At 43.5% G+C, this 24401-nt stretch overlaps 1 protein-coding gene across 1 annotated transcript; it reads right to left on the reverse strand.

The window, feature by feature from the left end:
* On the reverse strand, nucleotides 1-21067 carry PCYOX1L (prenylcysteine oxidase 1 like). The gene is made up of 6 exons (XM_073575201.1): nucleotides 20912-21067; nucleotides 12308-12514; nucleotides 8991-9165; nucleotides 7966-8177; nucleotides 6594-6734; nucleotides 1-1281 (listed from the first exon to the last, which is right to left on the reverse strand). The coding sequence occupies exons 1-6, from the start codon at nucleotides 20997-20999 to the stop codon at nucleotides 614-616; spliced, it is 1491 nt and encodes a 496-aa protein (XP_073431302.1). The 5' UTR covers nucleotides 21000-21067; the 3' UTR covers nucleotides 1-613.
* Between the last annotated feature and the right edge of the window lie 3334 nt (nucleotides 21068-24401).

The following is a 24401-nucleotide window of genomic DNA, read 5'->3' on the forward strand; positions in this document are numbered from 1 at the left end:
TAAGTTAAACTTTGTTGTTTTTTTTATTTGTCGCCACTAGAAAGCATGTAAACTTTTTTTTCTGATGCACAGCTTTCCCAAAATACGAAGTGTAAGTGCTGAACATGAATCAGGCCGTTCAGTTTAACACCTACAATCATAGACAAAAGTTCTCTTGAAACTTGCTACTGGCATTTCTGTAAGCCAAGGCCCCAAAAAATCATACATTAATAGTGTCATAATAAGTTAGAAGGTAAATTACACTATAGGTGCCCCTTTGTGATTATGTAGAGTTACGTGGCTTCTGTCGCCCCACTGTTACCAGGTACATAGCTTGTGCACTCACTTTACAATGAAGTGATTCAAGTCCAAAGCTGATACAGTAAATATAGTTACGGTGAAAAAAATGGGGCACAGATCAAAGTTTGTTCATTCAATCCTTGATAAAAATAAAAACTTCCAGTGATTTGAAGCAAATGTATACATGATAATATCATAACCCAACTCCAGATCTGATACGAAAGCTGCCAAGCCCGGGAGATCCAGCTTGGGAATACACGGTGCCACGAAGTCCAGTGTTAAATGAGTAATGCCATGATAAAGAGTCACATAATTGGGCTGTGTGATAATTGCCCTACAGTTCGGTCTTCAGTTTGTGCATTAGATCTTGCTGGTCTATTTTCTCATTGAGTTCAAACCAGCGATTGAAAGCCAAAAGTGCCACATTTTTGGCCGCAACTGCGCTCATCTCCACAGAGCTAGCAGCCCACTCTGCACCATTGAGGTAATAGAGACCATCATGAAGAATAATGGGAGGCAACGACCTAGAGGACCCTGCAGTGGCATAGCTGGGAAAAGCTTGCCACTCGATTACTTGAACAGAGTAGTAAGACTTAAACAGGGTCTTCAGTTCTTTTCTGTCTAGAGGCCTTTCAGACAGCACGCGATACACAGCGGCTTCCTGTGGAGGCTTTCGGCGAAAACCCACCGATACATTCACGGGGCAAAGACTTTCGAGGCTATGGAATACAGCGTCTGGTGTGTCCATAGAGAGAATACTTGAAAAAGGAAAAAGTTTGGGATCTTCAAAACCAAAGTAGGAGGAATTGAGGTAGCCATGGACAATGGAAGAGACTACCCTATGGTAAGAACCTATAGGGTCAGGAAGGGAAGGCTGGAGGTTCAGAAACGAGATGGGGTATCCGGCTTTGTGCAAAGGGGCAGCCACAATCACCAAGTCATAGTAATCTGAACCAAGGGTACCCTCCTGCTCATACTGGACTTCGTACAGATGCTTCTTCTCTGTAAAGGAATCAGAATAAATAGAGCAATGAAAAGTGCAAAAATAATACGTCATCATACAACGTCTGTGCATTTCTCAACTTCCCCCTATACATATAATAAACCAGCGAAACGTTCTAATGTCCTGTTTTACCAACCAAAAATGGTGAACACTACCTGATTAGGATCTCTGCTTAGTATTTTGCATTGTTAGCAAAAGTTTGCTCTGGATATAGCAGTCAGTTATGTATGAGAAAGTTCTAAAGACAATCAAGAAGTACAACTAGCGGGACATTGCAAGGCTGTGGCTCCCTCTAGTGGAGAATATTGGACATTTCATACGACTAATGTTGAGGCTAAACAAAAGCAATCCACATTCAATAGATGATACATACAAGCAAATTCGTATTAAGCATGCCTGTCAAGGATTAAATGAAGTAATTATAACCTAATTTCAAATGGATAATTGAGAATTTTTTCCATAATTTTGGACTGCATTGATTTTGACCGAATATTATTAGTATTTATTTTTTATTGGTGGATGAGCCTGAGGGTCGATATACAACAGCTACTTGGAGGGACAGTGAATACTCAGTGTACTTCAAAAGAAGGGTAGAGGGAAGATAGAGTTGAAGGTGCGGTTGCTAGAAAGGAGACGACCAACTCCTCAACCATGTTCATTGTCAGAGCGAGGAGTGTGGATGAAGTGATGGCCACTGTAACACAGCGCCATGGACAAGGCAGTGTCTGAGTGTGTCAGCCACGTTTCAGTGAGGCCCAAGAACGATAGGTTACGAGTAGTGATGAGCAAGTATACTCATTGCTGGGGTTTTCCCGAGCATGGTTGGGTGATCTCCGAGTATTTTGGCGTGCTCGGAGATTTAGTTTTTGTCGACACAGCTGCATGATTTGCGGCTGCTAGACAGCCTGAATACATGTGTGGAATTCCTAACAGGCAGTCCCCACATGTATTCATAATTAAGTAACTTGGCACTCAACTTGAATGATCCTTTTTTGAAAAATAATTTTATTGTGTGCAGTCTTAGAAACGTTTCGGCCCACAACAGGCCTTCGTCAGTCTGCTATGACAAGTATGAGACACTTGACACTTTTTGTCACTTATTTTATTCATTTTTCCTCTCCACCTGTTTCTTTTGCTACCTGGTTATTACATGTTATATAGTGAATTTTGTGTGTAATCTCTGTGACTTTCTTCTTTGTGACTGGATATACAGTTGTTGTAAGAAGTATTGACACCCCTGCAATTCTGTCAGATAATACTCCGTTTCTTCCTGAAAATGATTGCAAACACAAATTCTTTGGTATTATTATCTTCATTTAATTTGTCTTAAATGAAGAAACACAAAAAGAATTGTCCTAAAGCCAAATTGGAAATAATTCCACACCAAACATAAAAAAAGAGGGTGGACAAAAGTATTGGCACTGTTCGAAAAATCATGTGATGCTTCTCTAATTTGTGTAATTAACAGCACCTGTAACTTACCTGTGGCACCTAACAGGTGTTGGCAATAACTAAATCACACTTGCAGCCAGTTGACATGGATTAAAGTTGACTCAACCTCTGTCCTGTGTCCTTGTGTGTACCACATTGAGCATGGAGAAAAGAAAGAAGACCAAAGAACTGTCTGAGGACTTGGGAAACCAAATTGTGAGGAAGCATGAGCAATCTCAAGGCTACAAGTCCATCTCCAAAGACCTGAATGTTCCTGTGTCTACCGTGCGCAGTGTCATCAAGAAGTTTAAAGCCCATGGCACTGTGGCTAACCTCCCTAGATGTGGACGGAAAAGAAAAATTGACAAGAGATTTCAACGCAAGATTGTGCGGATGTTGGATAAAGAACCTCCACTAACATCCAAACAAGTTCAAGCTGCCCTGCAGTCCGAGGGTACAACAGTGTCAACCCGTACTATCCGTCGGCGTCTGAATGAAAAGGGACTGTATGGTAGGAGACCCAGGAAGATCCCACTTCTTACCCCGAGACATTAAATAAGTCAGGCTGGAGTTTGCCAAAACTTACCTGAAAAAGCCCAAAACGTTTTGGAAGAATGTTCTCTGTTCAGATGAGACAAAAATAGAGCTTTTTGGGCAAAGGCCTCAACATAGAGTTTACAGGAGAAAAAAAGAGGCATTCAAAGAAAAGAACACGGTCCCTACAGTCAAACATGGCGGAGGTCCCTGATGTTTTGGGGTTGCTTTGCTGCCTCTGGCACTGGACTGCTTGACCGTGTGCATGGCATTATGAAGTCTGAAGACTACCAACAAATTTTGCAGCATAATGTAGGGCCCAGTGTGAGAAAGCTGGGTCTCCCTCAGAGGTCATGGGTCTTCCAGCAGGACAATGACCCAAAACACACTTCAAAAAGCACTAGAAAATGGTTTGAGAGAAAGCACTGGAGAATTCTAAGGTGACCAGCAATGAGTCCAGACCTGAATCCCATAGAACACCTGTGGAGAGATCTAAAAATGGCAGTTTGGAGAAGGCACCCTTCAAATATCAGGGACCTGGAGCAGTTTGCCAAAGAAGAATGGTCTAAAATTCCAGCAGAGCATTGTAAGAAACTAATTGATGGTTACTGGAAGCGGTTGGTCGCAGTTATTTTGGCTAAAGGTTGTGCAACCAAGTATTAGGCTGAGGGTGCCAATACTTTTGTCAGGCCCATTTTTGGAGTTTTGTGTGAAATGATCAATGTTTTGTTTTTTTGCTTCATTCTCTTTTGTGTTTTTTCATTTAAGACAAATTAAATCAAGATAATAATACCAAAGAATTTGTGTTTGCAATCATTTTCAGGAAGAAACTGAGTATTATCTGACAGAATTGCAGGGGTGTCAATACTTTTGGCCACAACTGTAACATACTTGTCAATTATGCATTGTATATGAGGACTTGTTATGATTTTTATATCTGTCTCATACTTGTCATAGCAGACTGACGAAAGCCTGTTGTGGGCCGAAACATTTCTAAGACTGCACACAATAAAATTCTTTTTCAAAAAAGGATCATTCAAGTTGAGTGCCAAGTTACTTTATTATTCATTTGGGTCTGGGTAACCTACTTGTGCACCCTGTGGTAGTGCCACGCTATACTCATCACAGTTACTCCCCACATGTATTCAGGCTGTCTAGCAGCCACAAATCATGCAGCTGCGTCGAGAAAAACTAAATCTCCAAGCACGCCAAAATACTCTGAGATCACCCAACCATGCTCGGGAAAACCCGAGCAACGAGTAGTTCATCACTCGCTCATCACTAGTCAAGAGACGTATGATCAGCTGTTATCAGCTCCAGAGGCAACTAGATGTAAGCTGTGCATGGAGCCAGAACAGCACTGCTCTGTGCTGTGCTCTTGTGGCTGTTCCCAGGTACTGCAGCTCAGCTCCTATTCACTTCATACTCTAAATAAAGTGACAGAGGGAGAGGGCTCCTTCTGTCAGCTCATCAACATTCCATTCCATAACAACAAGGTGCTGGCAGGAGGGCTAATATATTGTCTGTCAATGTTACACTGAGAATGTTTTCATGTACCAAGTATTTCAAAGAATTCAACAAGTTTCGTTAATCCTAGTGAAAAAAGGACGTAAAGAAAAATACAAATTAATAAATAACACTATCTTTTAAAAAGAGAATATATTAAAAAAAAGTATTAAAGTAATTTGGCATCACCACAATCATAATGACCTATAGATTAAAGTGAAGATATTATTTATTCTCTATGATGTTAAAATAATTAAAAAAAGAAATACATGAAAACAAATAAAAAATAATTTTACGTACCGTAATCTAAAATGGTTTTTTGAAAAATACAAACCTGACTTACAGAATAATAAAACGTTATGGCTCTTGGAATGCAATATAATAATAAACATTATTATATATTTAGCTCCACATTTGTGCTTAGAGGGGGTCAATAAAGAAGAGAGAAAAATGGCAAATACGTCGCTGCACATGGTCACTCAGTTTAGTAGTGGGACCTGGCTGCCGAAAGCTTCCTTCCTGGGTTCACATATCTGCCTGAAAACAGCTGTCGCTCATACATGATAGAACCAATATGTTCTCTGGTGCCATAAAAGCTAGGTATGTTGGGCAAAGTAAAACCTACAAGAAACAAAATAAACAAAAAAACCCTGCTGTAACTAAAGCCCCCGTCACATACAGCGATCTCGCTAGCGAGATCGCTGCAGAGTCACAAGTTTTGTGACACAATAGCGATATCACCAGTGAGATCACTGTGTGTGACACTTATCAGTGACCGGCCCCCTTGCCGGGTATCGCTGATCGTGCTCGAATTGCCTGGACAATTTTTTGATCGTTGGTCTCCCACTGGCCAGCACGCATCACTGTGTGTGGCAGGCAGGAGACCAGCGATCAGCGAGCTGGTAACCAAGGTAAACATCGGGTTTCTAAGCGCCGCGTGGCGCTTAGAAACCCAATGTTTACTTTGGTTACCAGCTCCCTGCACCAGCGCGCTGGTATCTTAATGTACACTGCGGGTAGCTAAGCGACATGCGTCACTTGTAACCCGCGTGTCGCTGTGCTGATCGCTGCTGAGATCTGCCTGTTTGGCAGCTCACCAGCGATCATGTAGTGACACACCAGCAATCCTGACAAGTTCATATCATTGTCGGGATCGCTGGTGAGTTGCTATGTGTGACGGGGCCCTTAATAAGTAAAAAGTAAAAGTGCATTTAAATAACTCAGGGTTCTTAGTAATACTGTTTTTGGTCAAAAATAACATAAAAGCCATCCCACCATTGTCAAGGTGCACTGATCGGGACGGTCCTATGCTATTAAAAATCTTACCATGTGTCAGAATTGACCTCAGTGTGTGAATAAGGGCAGACAAGTTGGCTGAACCTGTCAACACTGCATTCAACAGACATTAGTGTAAAGTGTATGGGGGTTCTTTATATGTACAGTTCTATAGTTTTTACTAGTTTTATTCCCCTTGCTCCGCTGAGCATTCAGCTTTGCTTTTTTTAAAGTCCGTCATACAGGCCTTTTTATTTAGTGCTAATTTTTATGGTCTTTTCCAAGGGGGTGTAGCCCACAGGGTAATTATGCTGAGGAGCCTAAAAACCCACCCCAGAGAATCTAATGAGCCACACCACCTTAGTAAATCCAGAAAAATTAGCACTAAATAAAAAAGGTCCATATTTCAAGAACCATATGGCAAATGTAAAAAAAAAACAAAACAAAAAAAATACTCAGGGGAACATCAGGAGAAAATAAGAGTAAAAGTAAACTCTTGTGACAGGTTTTCCCTACGACTCACATCTCTAGAACCTTTACGGTCACACTAGTAACAAATGTTTACCTGTGTTGTGTAGAGACACTGCAGTCACTCTTGCGTGGATCACATTAGCTTTTGTCAGCTTCAGCAAACCTGAACAGACCAACTTATTACCACCTTCTACAGACCACATATTTCCCTGAGCTCCCGCCAAAGACATGGCACCTAAGAGAAATGACACGTGATAGTGATCGCAAAATACTTTATTTTCAGCAACAACAGAGCAAATTCTTACAACATTTCAGTAGTCTGCGGCAAATCCTTGTTGAGAGTGATACATTGAGATGCAGAAGAGCTGGAGTAGCATCGATTAATCATTGCACATAAAGTTACGATCTACCAACCAAGTAATGTGTATGGGGGTCACTTACCCCTAAGGCTGATGTCAGAAAAGAAAGATCAGGCTTGTTAGAATTGATTGTGCCAGAGCCTTTGTATCCACAGGAGATAAGCTTGTTGCCAGCATGCATGTTTCTGGGGAAGTCTGTTGGGATCGAATTCGACCAAAAGATCTCTCCAAAGCTGGCCATACAAGTTAGGGCTCACTCCCACTTGCGATTAAATCGGTCATATATTGCGTGTGAAACATCGCACTGCACCCAGATATCACCCAAGTGCAGTGAGATTCCCGCGGACACAGGCAATGGAGGAGATGGAGAAATTACTCTCTCCGTCTCCTCCGCACCTGTGCTGTGATTCTCTCATGTGAGAGGATCGGAGCACAGAGCACTGACACCAAGATCACGTGTGCAACAGAACTGGAGACGAGGGTCATTAGCATATCGCATCCCATGTTCTCGTATCGAATGTGAAACACTAATGTGACTCCGGCCTTAGGTGGCTGTTGGACAATTGTTCAGCAGATAGACTTCTCAGCCCACTCTCCCATACACAGTTCTTGTCCTCCTGAATTCTTTATGAGAGAGCCACCATCTGACATATCAGCCAGTGGCATATGTCCTGGAGAACAATGTGATCCAATAGTCCGAAACTGGACGTGTGCTACGGACATCTCTCCATTAGTTGGTACGTCATACCCATACACATTAGACCATTGGATGAACCTGTCAACACTGCATTTAACAGACATTAGTGTAAAGTGTATGGGGGTTCTTTATATGTACAGTTCTACAGTTATTACGACAGTAACTTTTTGGTTCAGTTATAAAAATGATTACAGCTCTGTCATTAAAAAAATTGGCCCCAAAACTGGTCCAACTAGTTCTTAGTGTCTATATACAGAAAAACATGTCTCCGTGTAAAAAAAAAAAAAAAAAAATAAAAAAATAAAGAAAAATTAGTTTAGCAACCAATTTGAATTTAATCCCACATTTGTGCTTATAGGGGGTCACAATGGAATATGACACGAAAATTGATTCTTCTTTTCCCCACTTACCAACTAATGCTGGAATTGCCACGGATTGTCCATAGCTGGCTTTCACTACAGCACTGATCACATCGTCAATGAACCGTTGCGACACTCCAATACCCTGCAGAGATTCCCCAACCGACTTCTGGGTCATATTTACAAAGTGATCCCCTCCCAGTGAGCGGAGGAGCCCTTCTATAGTCGAGAAAGCGTATTCATGAGCTTGATATTTATACACTCTGTAAAAAAAATACACAACACACTTATTATGTTTTTAATGCTAAGACCATTCACTGGAGAAAGGTCCACTGCGATCTGCAGGGTTGTGAGACAGCAAGTGCCACCTTGGGGTATAAGACATGGTGCACTCTAAAATCAAAGAGCTGTCCATGAAGACTGGGTTCATGCTAGCGTATCTCATGGTTCCTGCATGGACCATAAGGCTTGGACTGCCCGCAGGTCTCCTGTTAACGTACAGCTCCATAGATATATACGAGGCTGTAAGTTTGGGCCAGATCTAGCATTTCGGACTTTAAAACGTGGTGTGAACCCTGGCCAAATGCACAGATAGAGAAATCTATCACAAAAAAGACATATGTTGTAACTACTCTCTGCTCCAACTAATTAATGAATATCCAGACCAAATAGATTTTACTGGACAACGCCTTTAACTTGCTTTCATGGGATCCTGAAATTTAGTCAGGTATTTTATAGGTCAAATGCTATATTTTCGACCCAGCGGTCGATGTGACACATGCACTGTGATGAAAGGCAAAATGCTCACTACTCATGCACCGGATGATGCTTATATTGATACATCAAGGCCTGTGAGACATTAATGAAGCGAGAATGTTTATGGACCGGACGCCTCAGGTGAGCGGGACCGCCCACACGACTCTTGACTGATGTTAGTTGTTTTCTCTATCCTCACATTGCCCATCTATTATCATGCTGAGACAAGAACACTGCACCTTTTGGAGAGTTAGAAGTTGTTCACATAAAGTGGAGCAGATATAAGAAACGCACATGAAAATATCTGACCAAAAACTAACCTCATAAATTTTTCCATGACCTCCTCCACCCACATCTGCAGCCTCAAGAAACTGATTCCATAGTGCCACCAGAGACGGAAAAGATTTAGGAGATACCAGTCTGTCTCCTCCAGAACCAAATTCTCTCCGTTGAAAATAGCACTCTTTCCGGCCAGCTCTTTACGGTGCTTTAACCCTGATTATGGAATAAAAATTGTCATTACAGCTGGCCATCGATGGAAAAATGTGTAATTCATCTGCTACCTTTATCAGGACTTTTCTGTAGAGAAGGACCTGCCAGCAGGAAGGCAGCAAGAAAAACAGTATTTTTGTGTCAATCTGGATTGGTAAATTGCACCTATTGTATATTTACCCCTTAACCACCGGAGGTATTTTCAGTTTTGCGTTTTCGTTTTTCCCACCCCTTCTTCCCAGAGCCATAACTTTTTTATTTTTCTGTCAATATGGCCATGTGAGGGCTTGTTTTTTTGTAGGATGAGTTGTACTTTTGAACGACACCGTTGGTTTTACCATGACGTGTACTAGAAAACGGGAAAAAAAATTCCAAGTGTGGTGAAACTGCAAAAAAAGTGCAATCCCACACATTTTTTGTTTGGATATTTTACTGGGTTCACTAAATGCTAAAACTAACCTGCCATTATGATTCTCCAGGTCATTACGAGTTCATAGACACCAAACATGTCTAGGTTCTTTTTTTATCTAAATGGTGAAAAAAAATTCCAAAGTTTGTTTAAAAAAAAAAAAGAAAAATTGCGCCACTTTCCGATACCCGTAGCGTCTCCATTTTTAGTGATCTGGGGATGGTTGAGGGCTTATTTTCTGCATCCCGAGCTGACGTTGTTAATAATACCATTTTGGTGTATATACGATCTTTTGATCGTCTGTTATTGCATTTTTATGCAATGTTGCGGCAACCAAAAAAACGTAATTTTGGCGTTTTGACTTTTTCTCACTACGCCATTTAGCAATCAGGTTAATTCTTTTTATATTGATTGATCGGGCGATTCTGAAAGCGGCAATACCAAATAGGTGTATGTTTGATATTTTTATTGTTTTATTTTGAATGGGGCGAAAGGGGGATGATTTGAACGTTTATATTTTTTTTACATTTTAAAAACATTTATTTTTTACTTTGGCATGCTTCAATAGTTTCAATGGGAGACTGCCACAACCTGATCGGCTCTGCTACACACAGGCGATGATCAGATCACTTGTATGTAGCTGAATTACTCACTTGCTATGAGTGACGACCACTGGGCGATTCCACCCGCAGCTGTACCGAGCACTTGTCAGCTGTTCAAAACAGATGACATGCTGGGAAAGATGTGGGCTCACCACCAGAGCCCACATCAAAGGGAGGGAGACTGATATCAGTGTACTATTACGCCAGATGTCGGAAAATGGTTAAGGCCACGTTCACACATTCAGTATTTTACCTCAGTATGTGTAAGCCAAAATCAGGAGAGGAACAGTCAGAGGAAAAGTCTAATAGAAACACATCACCACTTCTGTATTTATCACCCACTCCTGGTTTTGACTTACAAATACTGAGGTAAAAACCTCACTAAACGTGTGCATGTGGCCTGACAATCCACTTCATTTTCATTGCAGAAATGTAAAGCCATGTGCATGTGGGAGAGAGGGTCCCCGGGTCGGAACCAAGGGGACCGTCACCTGGGTTCCGGGGGAAACTGTTTCCGGGGGATAGAGTTCAGGGACGGACCGTGGAGACTGACAGGTGGGCTGGGGGAGGAGCCAATATAAAAGGGGCGGGGAACGCGAGTCACCGTGAGTCAGCAGAACGAGACAGAAGGAGCAGGAGACCGTGGGAGCGACTGAGAGCCAGAGCGACTCACCGGAGCCAGGGAGGAGGCCAGAGACAGGAGAGATACTCCCCCCCTGGACATCAGTGGGACGGCGCCGAGACGACCGTTCGAGAACCGCTGCCCCGCGTCGACCAGTGACAGCTGCTGCCTTCCTCCAGCCCGCGGCTGCGGCCTGCCCGCGGTCACTCGCAGCCGTTGCCGCCTTGCTCCTGCCCGCGGTCACTCGCAGCCGTTGCCGCCTTGCTCCTGCCCGCGGCTGCGGCCTGCCCGTGGACACCAGCGGCCGCTGCCGCCTCACTTCAGCCCGAGGTTGCGGCCTGTCTCCCGCCGCCCCGCCTCTACCCGTGGCCGCGGCTAGTTCTGTGCCGTCGGCGGCCACCACTGTCCCGCTCCAGTCCGCGGCAAGGGCCGGGCCGTTGCTCACCGTAGGTCCTCCGTTGCAGTCGCTGACTGCGCAGGTGGCCTGCCAGATGCCACCCCGCATCACCGCTGCTTTCCCCTATCCGGGGACTGCGGCCCATCTGTCCAAGGACTCCTCCAGGGCCTGTTGTGCCCCTGCTTCACCGGAGCGTTGGAATGCTCGAAGACTACGAAAGATCTTCAGCGGCTGGGCCCAGCGGCTGCTATGCCGAAGAACCATCGTCCGGGACGCCGAGGGATGTCGAGCCGGTTAAGTGACACTATATAGTTAAGGACCCGTAGTCGGCCATACCGCGGCCCTATAGGGACCGGCTTTGCCGGACTTAGTCGTGTTCTTAGATTTCCGTGTTGGCTTGTATAGAGTCCCTGCGAGGACAATTCCTTTTATTTTGGTCGGTTGCTTAGACTATCCCTGCGGATAGTTACCTATAAAAGTTGTTACCAAAAACACAAAACCGTCTCGCGTCTCGACACTGCATCCTGCGTACCTGCTAGTACCAAATGCACATGATGAGTATTTAGTCAGTATTTTACCTCAGTATGTGTAAGCCAAAACCAGGAGTGAGTGATAAATGCAGAAGTGGTGACGTGTTTCTATTACACTTTTCCTATGATCACTCCACTCCTGGTTTTGGCTTACAAATACTGAGGTAAAATACTGACCAAATACTGAACGTGTGAATGTGGCCTTATACAGCGAAGTGTGACCGCCCTGAGCCACTATTGTTTTACTCCTTTCAGTGTGTGGTAGAAGTCCTGGCAATAGGATTCTTCAGGTCAATACAGTGACGGCGATGAAAAGTTTTTTTTCATATAATGTAGTGGCCTAGAAATATTCAGAACTTTATAAACATATTTTTCAGCTTTATTACTATTTATCGGGACCCATAACATTTTATTGTTCTGTAGACAGACCTGTGTGAGGTCCTGTTTTTAGCGTGGGGAGATGATATTTTATTGGCTATAGTTTGGGTTACATATTACGTTTTGATTGCTTTGAGAAAATTGACAAATAGCAATTTTAGGGTTTTTAATTTTTTGTCTTTACGACATATGCATAAAAAGACTCACCCAAGAGCTTGACAAAATCTTGCATGTGTAAGTTTAAGGAGTGAATTGATGGGCTGCCACATTCATACAGCTGGCTATTGACAGTTAGGGTGGCCAATCTCCCACCAACACGGTCAGCCTCGTAAACGTCAATCTGCACGTGGGGTCCAAAGTGCTGGTGAAGAAAGTGAGTGACAGCTGAACCTCCAATCCCAGCACCAATTACAGCTGCAAAACATAAAAATGCACATTATGGAAAAAGTATCCCAACAACAAAGGAAACAATGCTTCTTTCAGACTGTATATATACAGTGGCTTGCAAAAGTATTCACCTGCCTTGATATTTTTTTTGTTTTGCTACCATACAACCTGGAATTTCACTATTTTTTTTGAAGGTTTGCATCAGTTTATATAAAGAACATGTCTACGACTGTGAAAATTTTGTTTTGTTTTTTTGTGCAGTAAACAACAAATAGGACAAAATAACTGAAACATTCAGTGTGCATAACTATTCACCCCGTAAAATCAGTACTGTGTAGAGCCCCCTTTTGCAGCAATTACAGCTGCAAGTCGCATTGGATAAGTCTCTTTGAGCTGTACGCATCTTGCCACTGGGATTTCTGCCCATTCCACAAGCCAAAACTGCTCCAGCTCCTTCAAGTTAGATGGTTTCCTCTCATGAACAGCAATCTTCATGTCTGATCATAGATTCTCAAATGGATTAAGGTCTGTGCTTTGCCTAGGCCACTCCAAAACATTTACACATTTCCCCTTAAACCACTCGAGTGTTACTTTAGCAGTATGCTATGGGTCATTGTCTTGTTGGAAGATGAACCTCAGTCCCAGTCTCAAATCACTGACAGACAAAAAAAGGTTTTGCTCAAGAATATCCCTGTATTTCACACCATCCATCTTCCCCTCAACTTAGACAATTTTCCCTGTCGCTGCTGCCAAAAAACATCCCACACAGCATGATGCTACCACCACCATGCTTCACTGTGTGGATGGTGTTCTTGGGGTGATGAGCTATGCTAGTTTGGCACCACAGTGTTTACCTTGGTGGTCTTAAAGTTCAATTTTGGTCTCTTCTGACCACAGCACTTTCCTCCATACCTTTGAGGAATTTCCCACATGTCTTTCAGCAAACTCAAAACGAACCTTACAATTTTTGTAAAGGCCATCTCTACGAAGTGCACGGCTTATTGTGGTCGTATGGACAGATTACTCCAGTCTCTGCTTGGAAACTCTGCAAGTTCCTTCAGGGTTACCTTTGGCCTCTGTGCTACCTCTCTGATTAATGCCCTCATTGTCCGGGATGAAAGTTTTGGTGGGCGACACTCTCGAGAGGTTTGTTGTGGTACAATGTTCTGATTTTTTTTTTTTTTTTTTTATATAACCCTACCGTGACTTGTACTTCACAACAACTTTGTCCCTGACTTGTCTGGAGAGCTTCTTGGTCTTCATGGTGTTCCTTGGTTATTGGTGCCTCTTTTTTAATAGTGGACAGCCTCTATGGCCTTTCAGAAAAGGTGTGTATATACTGACAGACATGTGAAATTTAGATTGCACACATGTGGGCTTCATTTCACTAAGCATGTCACTTATGAAACTAATTGCTTGCACCAGAAATTTTTAGGGGCTTCTTAAAAAAGGGGTGAATATATATGCATATGACAATTTTATTTATAGCTATATTTTTCTCACTTCACCAATTTAGACTATTTAGTGCCAATGCATCACACACAAATCAGATCACAAAAATATTTAACAACAGATTGTAATGTAACAAAATAGACAAAAAGCCAAGGGGGTGAATACTTTCGCAAGCCATTGTAACAGTGCTAGTGAGGTGGATGAGAATTTGACTTGCACAACCTGTCCATTTATGCTGCGGATTATTAGAGCTAACAATGCGAAGAGTAAAATCTTAGCTGTAGCATTACAGGTGCTAAAACGTCTATGTGCATTTACCCCAAAAGTTTACATGATATACCATATTTTTCAGACTATAAGATGCACTTTTTCCCTCCAAAATTTGGAGGAAAATGAGGGGTGCATCTTATAGTCCAGTTGTACCTGCTGTGGTTGGGGATGGTTAGGTAGGGGAGCAGCAGGTCAAAGGAGGCAGGAGCCAGCAGCTGGCTGCTGCGGCTAACCCCTGCGCCAGCTGTTAAAGAGAAATTAATATTCACTGCTCCCCACGACCATAGTCCCACCCACCTGTATGCAATGAAGCCGACTCCGAGTGGTGGGAGGGACTATGGGCGTGGAGAGCAGTGAATATTCACTCTCTTTAGCAGCAGACACATGTGATCACGCAGCAGCTGCAGGAAGCCGGTGGCTGCAGCTAACACTGTGCCCGCTGTTAAAGAGAAATGAATAGTCACTGCCTCACATGTCCATAGTCCTGGGCGTGGGGAACAGCGAGTAGTCCAGTAACTGTCCTTGGCTGGAGAGAAGGGTGCAATGCATACCAAGATAGGGATGAGGGGGCAATGCATAAAAGGGTAGAGATGAGGGGGGCCATGCACACCAGGATCTACTTGCACACATGATCTACTTCAGTAGCAGTGACTTGCCTGGGCAGAAGAACAATGAAACCAATGCCCATATATATGATCTATATACCCCCATTATCACACATCAGCACATGATCTATATACCCCCGCTATCACACATGATCTATATACCCCTGCTATCACACATGATCTATATACCCCCCGAAAACACACATGATCTATATACCCCCACTATCACACATCAGCACATGATCTACATACCCCCGCTATCACACGTGATCTACTTTATAAATCCCTACTATCACATGTGATTTATATACCCCCGCTATCACACGTGATCTATACACCCCCGCTATCACACATGATCTATATACCCCCGCTATCACACGTGATCTATACACCCCCGTTATCACACATCAGCACATGATCTACATACCCCCGCTATCACACGTGATCTATTTTATATCCCTACTATCACACGTGATTTATATACCCCCGCTATCACACGTGATCTATATACCCCCGCTATCACACGTGATCTATACACTCCTATCACACGTGATCTATATACCCCACTATCACATCAGCATATGATCTATATACCCTGCTATCACACATGATCTATATACTCCCACTATCACACGTGATCTATATACCACCGCTATCACACATGATCTATAAACCCCCGATATCACACATGAGCACATGATCTACATACCCCCGCTATCACACGTGATCTACTTTATGTATCCCTACTATCACACGTGATTTATATACTCCCGCTATCACACGTGATCTATACACTCCTATCACACGTGATCTATATACCCCGCTATCACATCAGCATATGATCTATATACCCCCGCTATCACACATCAGCATATGACCTATATACCCCCACTATCACACGTTATCTATATACCCCCACTATCACACGTGATCTATATACCACCGCTATCACACATGATCTATATACCCCCGCTATCACACATGATCTATATACTCCCGCTATCACACATCAGCACATGATCTATATACCCCCGCTATCACACGTGATCTATATACCCCCACTATCACACGTGATCTATATACCCCCGCTATCACACATGATCTATATACCCCGCTATCACACGTGATCTATATACCCCGCTATCACACATGATCTATATACCCCTGCTATCACATGTGATCTATACACCCCCACTATCACACGTGATCTATATACCCCCGCTATCACACATCAGCATATGACCTATATACCCCCACTATCACACGTGATCTATATACCCCCACTATCACACGTGATCTATATACCACCACTATCACACGTGATCTATATACCCCCGCTATCACACATGATCTATATACTCCCGCTATCACACATCAGCACATGATCTATATACCACCGCTATCACACATGATCTATATACCCCGCTATCACACGTGATCTATATACCCCCGCTATCACACATGATCTATATACCCCGCTATCACACATGATCTATATACCCCTGCTATCACATGTGATCTATATACCCCCACTATCACACATCAGCATATGATCTATATACCCCGCTATCACACATGATCTATATACCCCCACTATCACACATCAGCACATGATCTATATACCCCCGCTATCACACGTGATCTATATACCCCCACTATCACACGTGATCTATATACCCCCGCTATCACACATGATCTATATACCCCGCTATCACACGTGATCTATATACCCCGCTATCACACATGATCTATACACCCCTGCTATCACATGTGATCTATACACCCCCACTATCACACGTGATCTATATACCCCCGTTATCACACATCAGCATATGACCTATATACCCCCACTATCACACGTGATCTATATACCCCCACTATCACACGTGATCTATATACCACCGCTATCACACGTGATCTATATACCCCCGCTATCACACATGATCCATATACTCCCGCTATCACACATCAGCACATGATCTATATACCACCGCTATCACACGTGATCTATATACCCCGCTATCACACGTGATCTATATACCCCGCTATCACACGTGATCTATATACCCCCGCTATCACACATGATCTATATACCCCGCTATCACACATGATCTATATACCCCTGCTATCACATGTGATCTATATACCCCCACTATCACACATCAGCATATGATCTATATACCCCGCTATCACACATGATCTATATACCCCCACTATCACACATCAGCACATGATCTATATACCACCGCTATCACACATGATCTATATACCCCGCTATCACACATGATCTATATACCCCGCTATCACACATGATCTATATACCCCTGCTATCACATGTGATCTATATACCCCCACTATCACACATCAGCATATGATCTATATACCCCGCTATCACACATGATCTATATACCCCCACTATCACACATCAGCACATGATCTATATACCACCGCTATCACACATGATCTATATACCCCGCTATCACACATGATCTATATACCCCTGCTATCACATGTGATCTATATACCCCCACTATCACACATCAGCATATGATCTATATACCCCGCTATCACACATGATCTATATACCCCCACTATCACACATCAGCACATGATCTATATACCCCCGCTATCACACGTGATCTATATACCCCCACTATCACACGTGATCTATATACCCCCGCTATCACACATGATCTATATACCCCGCTATCACACGTGATCTATATACCCCGCTATCACACATGATCTATACACCCCTGCTATCACATGTGATCTATACACCCCCACTATCACACGTGATCTATATACCCCCGTTATCACACATCAGCATATGACCTATATACCCCCACTATCACACGTGATCTATATACCCCCACTATCACACGTGATCTATATACCACCGCTATCACACGTGATCTATATACCCCCGCTATCACACATGATCTATATACTCCCGCTATCACACATCAGCACATGATCTATATACCACCGCTATCACACGTGATCTATATACCCCGCTATCACACGTGATCTATATACCCCGCTATCACACGTGATCTATATACCCCCGCTATCACACGTGATCTATATACCCCCGCTATCACACATGATCTATATACCCCGCTATCACACATGATCTATATACCCCTGCTATCACATGTGATCTATATACCCCCACTATCACACATCAGCATATGATCTATATACCCCGCTATCACACATGATCTATATACCCCCACTATCACACATCAGCACATGATCTATATACCACCGCTATCACACATGATCTATATACCCCGCTATCACACATGATCTATATACCCCGCTATCACACATGATCTATATACCCCTGCTATCACATGTGATCTATATACCCCCACTATCACACATCAGCATATGATCTATATACCCCGCTATCACACATGATCTATATACCCCCACTATCACACATCAGCACATGATCTATATACCACCGCTATCACACATGATCTATATACCCCGCTATCACACATGATCTATATACCCCTGCTATCACATGTGATCTATATACCCCCACTATCACACATCAGCATATGATCTATATACCCCCACTATCACACATGATCTATATACCCCCACTATCACACATCAGCACATGATCTATATACCACCGCTATCACACATGATCTATATACCCCGCTATCACACATGATCTATATACCCCACTATCACACATGATCTATATACCCCACTATCACACATGATCTATATACCCCCACTATCACACATCAGCACATGATCTATATACCACCGCTATCACACATGATCTATATACCCCGCTATCACACATGATCTATATACCCCACTATCACACATGATCTATATACCCCCACTATCACACATCAGCACATGATCTATATACCACCGCTATCACACATGATCTATATACCCCGCTATCACACGTGATCTATATACCCCCGCTATCACACATGATCTATATACCCCTGCTATCACATGTGATCTATATGCCCCCACTATCACACATCAGCATATGATCTATATACCCCCACTATCACACATGATCTATATACCCCCGCTATCACACATGATCTATATACCCCGCTATCACACATGATCTATATACCCCGCTATCACACATGATCTATATACCCCACTATCACACATGATCTATATACCCCCACTATCACACATCAGCACATGATCTATATACCACCGCTATCACACATGATCTATATACCCCGCTATCACACATGATCTATATACCCCGCTATCACACATGATCTATATACCCCGCTATCACACATGATCTATATACCCCACTATCACACATGATCTATATACCCCCACTATCACACATCAGCATATGATCTATATACCCCCACTATCACACATGATCTATATACCCCCGCTATCACACATGATCTATATACCCCGCTATCACACATGATCTATATACCCCGCTATCACACATGATCTATATACCCCACTATCACACATGATCTATATACCCCCACTATCACACATCAGCATATGATCTATATACCCCCACTATCACACATGATCTATATACCCCCGCTATCACACATGATCTATATACCCCGCTATCACACATGATCTATATACCCCGCTATCACACATGATCTATATACCCCACTATCACACATGATCTATATACCCCCACTATCACACATCAGCACATGATCTATATACCACCGCTATCACACATGATCTATATACCCCCACTATCACACATCAGCACATGATCTATATACCACCGCTATCACACATGATCTATATACCCCGCTATCACACGTGATCTATATACCCCCGCTATCACACATGATCTATATACCCCTGCTATCACATGTGATCTATATGCCCCCACTATCACACATCAGCATATGATCTATATACCCCGCTATCACACATGATCTATATACCCCGCTATCACACATGATCTATATACCCCGCTATCACACATGATCTATATACCCCGCTATCACACATGATCTATATACCCCACTATCACACATGATCTATATACCCCCACTATCACACATCAGCATATGATCTATATACCCCCACTATCACACATGATCTATATACCCCCGCTATCACACATGATCTATATACCCCGCTATCACACATGATCTATATACCCCGCTATCACACATGATCTATATACCCCACTATCACACATGATCTATATACCCCCACTATCACACATCAGCATATGATCTATATACCCCCACTATCACACATGATCTATATACCCCCGCTATCACACATGATCTATATACCCCGCTATCACACATGATCTATATACCCCGCTATCACACATGATCTATATACCCCACTATCACACATGATCTATATACCCCCACTATCACACATCAGCACATGATCTATATACCACCGCTATCACACATGATCTATATACCCCCACTATCACACATCAGCACATGATCTATATACCACCGCTATCACACATGATCTATATACCCCGCTATCACACGTGATCTATATACCCCCGCTATCACACATGATCTATATACCCCTGCTATCACATGTGATCTATATGCCCCCACTATCACACATCAGCATATGATCTATATACCCCGCTATCACACATGATCTATATACCCCGCTATCACACATGATCTATATACCCCCGCTATCACACATGATCTATATACTCCCGCTATCACACATCAGCACATGATCTATATACCACCGCTATCACACATGATCTATATACCCCGCTATCACACGTGATCTATATACCCCCGCTATCACACATGATCTATATACCCCTGCTATCACATGTGATCTATATGCCCCCACTATCACACATCAGCATATGATCTATATACCCCCACTATCACACATGATCTATACACTCCTGCAATCACACACCTGCACACACATATGGCTGTTACACTTCTATGTCCTATTGCTGAATTCCCACATCTGAAGTGACGTCACACCGCTGTCTGCACATCCTCACTGTACAGGGGGCACAGGTATACATGGTGCATGCAGGGCCAGTGCGAGGCTCCACCGTGTGCACCATGCCATCACTGACGAGGGCCATTACCTATTCTGCTGGGCGGGTCAGGGGGGCTCTGCTGTCCGGCGCATAGCTGGGTGACCACAGCAGACAGCAGCAGGAGGAAGAGAGCCATGCTGAAGATGCGAGGTGAGAAGAGAACCCACTGTTCTCTAGCCGGCCAATCAGAGACAAGACAGGTTCAGGAGCCTCCCCACTGGAGGGAGGCTTGGAACGCAAACAGCTCGGTCCCTTGCCAGAGCGCATGCGTGTGGCTGCATCTCTATACAGCGCTGCACATTGCAGATGTGGCCTGAGGTTGTAATGGCGCTCTTGTACTCCGTACAGCGCTCCATGATCGGTACCAGGGTGTCACATTTTTATTCCTTCATTTTCTTAGCAACAATCCATACCTAAATGGGAAATAAATTAAGAGCTTATATTGTAGCAGACAGGCAACTATTGAACTTGTAAATGGTTAAAAAAAAAAAAGTCCTCAAACAGCACCACGATTGTTTACAGGCTGTGTCTGGAACTGCAGCCCATCCTCATTTACATCTCAGACAGGAATTTCAGGGAAAGAAAGCAGATGTACTCTGGCTCCTGAACCGGCGCTGATTGGTGCAGCCAGGGCCCACTTCAGCTATGTCAGTCAACATACGACAAAGTGCTCAGTGTGCAAATATAAAGGGTAGAATGGTGCATTTAGCCCTCGGCCACATCAAGGGTGCACCAAAGCGCCCTCATTTGTAAACCATATTTTTTAGGGTAACACTAAACAACTAAGCCACGTTCACATTATCAGTATTTGGTCAGTATTTTACCTCAGCGTTTATAAGCCAGAACCAGGTGAGGAGCAATCAGAAGAAAGGTATAACAGAAACACGTCACCGCTTCTGTATCACCCACTCCTGGTTTTGGCTTACATATACTGAGGTAAAAAACTCACCAAATACAGATAGTGTGAACGTGGCCTAACAGCTACAGTATGATTAATTATTATAGGGGCTAAAAGTCCCTTTCAAACATGTATAAGTGCTTTATTAAAAGTTTTTGGCGGGTCTACAGACTCCTTTTAAAACAAACTAACACACCATTAACCAGCTAATGACCAAATGTTATCCATTTATGGCCCTTCGTACTGGGCTATAACCTCACGCTATTTTAAATTGGCGGTGTGGAGCCCATGATCCCATGGGGTATTACTTTTTCTCTTTAATAATAATAATAATAATAATAATAATCTTTATATAGCGCTAACATATTCCGCAGCGCTTTACAGTTTGCACATATTTTCATCACTGTCCCCGATGGAGCTCACAATCTGTATTGCCTATCAGTATGTTTTTGGAATGTGGGAGGAAACCAGAGTACCAGGAGGAAACCCACGCAAACACGAGGAGAACATACAAACTCCTTGCAGATGTTGTCCTTGGTGGGATTCGAACCCAGGGCTCCAGCGCTGCAAGGCTGCAGTTCTATCCACTGAGCCACCGTCTTTTGGTGTCTTCCAACTCTAAGGGTGTGTGCACACGCTGCGGATTCGCAGCGGATTTGGCCGCTGCTGCGGTGTACATTACCATAATATCCTATGGATATCAAAAACCGCAGTGCAGACGGTGCGGATTTTTCCGCGCGGTTTTCCTGCGGTTTCTAAACCGCAGAAAGAATTGACATGTCAATTCTTTCTGCGGATTCCGCTGCGGTTTACCATCTCCTCCATTGTAGAGATGAAAAACCGCAGGGCAAAACCGCAGCCTAATACGCAGGTCTTTTGACCTGCAGATTTACCTGCGGACTTTACAAAATCCACGCAGCCAAATCCGCAGAGCATTCCGCAGCGTGTGCATGTACCCTTAGGGTGTGTGCACACGCTGCGGATTCTGCTGCGGATCCGCAACGGATTTGGCCGCTGTCATCCGCAGCAGTTTCTGCTGCGGTGTACAGTACTGAAATAGCACAGAAAGAGGACTTAAAAATCCTCCAATAATAGAAAACAGCAAAAAAGCAAAAAGGTTTACCCGTACAGGCCTCCAGAAATATCAGATCCTGATAGTGCAATTGTCTGGAGGCCTGTACAGGTAAACCTTTTTGCGGTGTACAGTACCATTATTCCCTATGGGAATTGGAAACCGCTGTGCAGACGCTGCGGAATTTTCCGTGCGGATTATCTTCGGTTTCTAAACCGCAAAAAGAATTGACATGTAAATTCTTTCTGCGGATTCCGCAGCGGTTTCCTATCTCAACCATTGTGGAGATGGTGAAACCGCAGGGCCAAACCGCAGGATAATCCGCAGATCTTTTGACCTGCGGATTTATCTGCGGATTTTGCAAAATCCGCGCGGGTGAATCCGCAGCAAATTCCGCAGCAAATTCCGCAGCGTGTGCACATACCCTAACATTCTATGATTCTCTGATACATAGTGTTCAGTGGCGCTAGGAATGCTGGTGTAGGGCCTGGTAATCACTGGAGTTACTGAATCTTAGCAGAGCCAGCTCAGTTTTGACAGTGACACCTGACAGTATGAGGCTGTTTTCTCTTGTAACTAGGGCTCTTATCAATTACCTAGTTACACTGGGGAGATAATGGCAGGGGAAAGCTCCTTAAGGCCCCGTCTCACTAAGCAATCTCGGTAGCGAGATCGCTGCTGAGTCAAAACTTTTGTGACATAACAGCGATCTCACCAGCGAGATCGATGTGTGTGACAGCGATCAGCGAGCGGCCCCCCTGCCGGTATCGCTGATCGCTGGAAGAAATCTCTGGACATTTCTTTGGTCGCTGGTCTCCCGCTGGCCAGCACGCATCGCTGCGTGTGACAGGCGGGAGACCAGCGATCAGGTGTAAAAAATAATAAAAAAAATAAAAAATAGTTATTCTCACCTTCCGACGTCGCATTCAGCCATCCCGCCTCTCTCCACGCTCTGGTCCCAGTGATCCTTTGCACGAATGACCGCGAGACTTTGTTATCCCGCGAGACTGTGACATCTCGCGGTCATTCTCGCAAAGGATCACTGGGACCGGAGCGTGGAGAGAGGCGGGATGGCTGAACGCGACATCGGAAGGTGAGAATAACTATATTTTTTATTTTGATTCTATTTTTTACAGGATGGCCAGCGATGCCGGGCGCTCGGCATCGCTGTGCTGATCGCTGGTGAAGCTGTCTGTGTGACAGCTCACCAGCGATCACATAGCGATTTACCAGCGATCCTGACACCTTCATATCGGTGTCGGGATCGCTGGTAAGTCGCTTAGTGTGACGGGGCCTTTAGATAACTTTTATGATCTCTTGGGGAACAAAATATGTAATAAAAACCATGTATAAACTGTACAAAAATAAAAAGTCTCCACAACAAATAAGTTTTTTAACATATACAGTTGGGTGGAAAAAGTGTTTGCCCCTTCCTGATTTCCTATTCTTCTTTTACATGTTTGTCACACTTAATGCTTCAGATCACCAAAGAAAATTTTAAATATTAGACAAAGATAACCAAAGTAAACTAAAAATGCAGTTTTTAATTGAAGGTAATGTTAAGGGAA

This window comes from Dendrobates tinctorius, unplaced genomic scaffold (assembly GCF_039654945.1).
Source record: "Dendrobates tinctorius isolate UK_male_01 unplaced genomic scaffold, ASM3965494v1 ptg000043l, whole genome shotgun sequence".
NCBI lineage: Eukaryota > Metazoa > Chordata > Amphibia > Anura > Dendrobatidae > Dendrobates > Dendrobates tinctorius.

Coding starts and splice junctions, on each gene's coding strand:
- PCYOX1L (XM_073575201.1), bottom strand. CDS start 20,999: ATGGCTCTCTTCCTCCTGCTGCTGTCTGCTGTGGTCACCCAGCTATGC. Junction 8,178..8,990: donor GTCATGGAAAAATTTATGAG/GTTAGTTTTTGG, acceptor TTTTTTTTACAG/AGTGTATAAATATCAAGCTC. Junction 1,282..6,593: donor AGTGTCTCTACACAACACAG/GTAAACATTTGT, acceptor ATTCCTTTACAG/AGAAGAAGCATCTGTACGAA.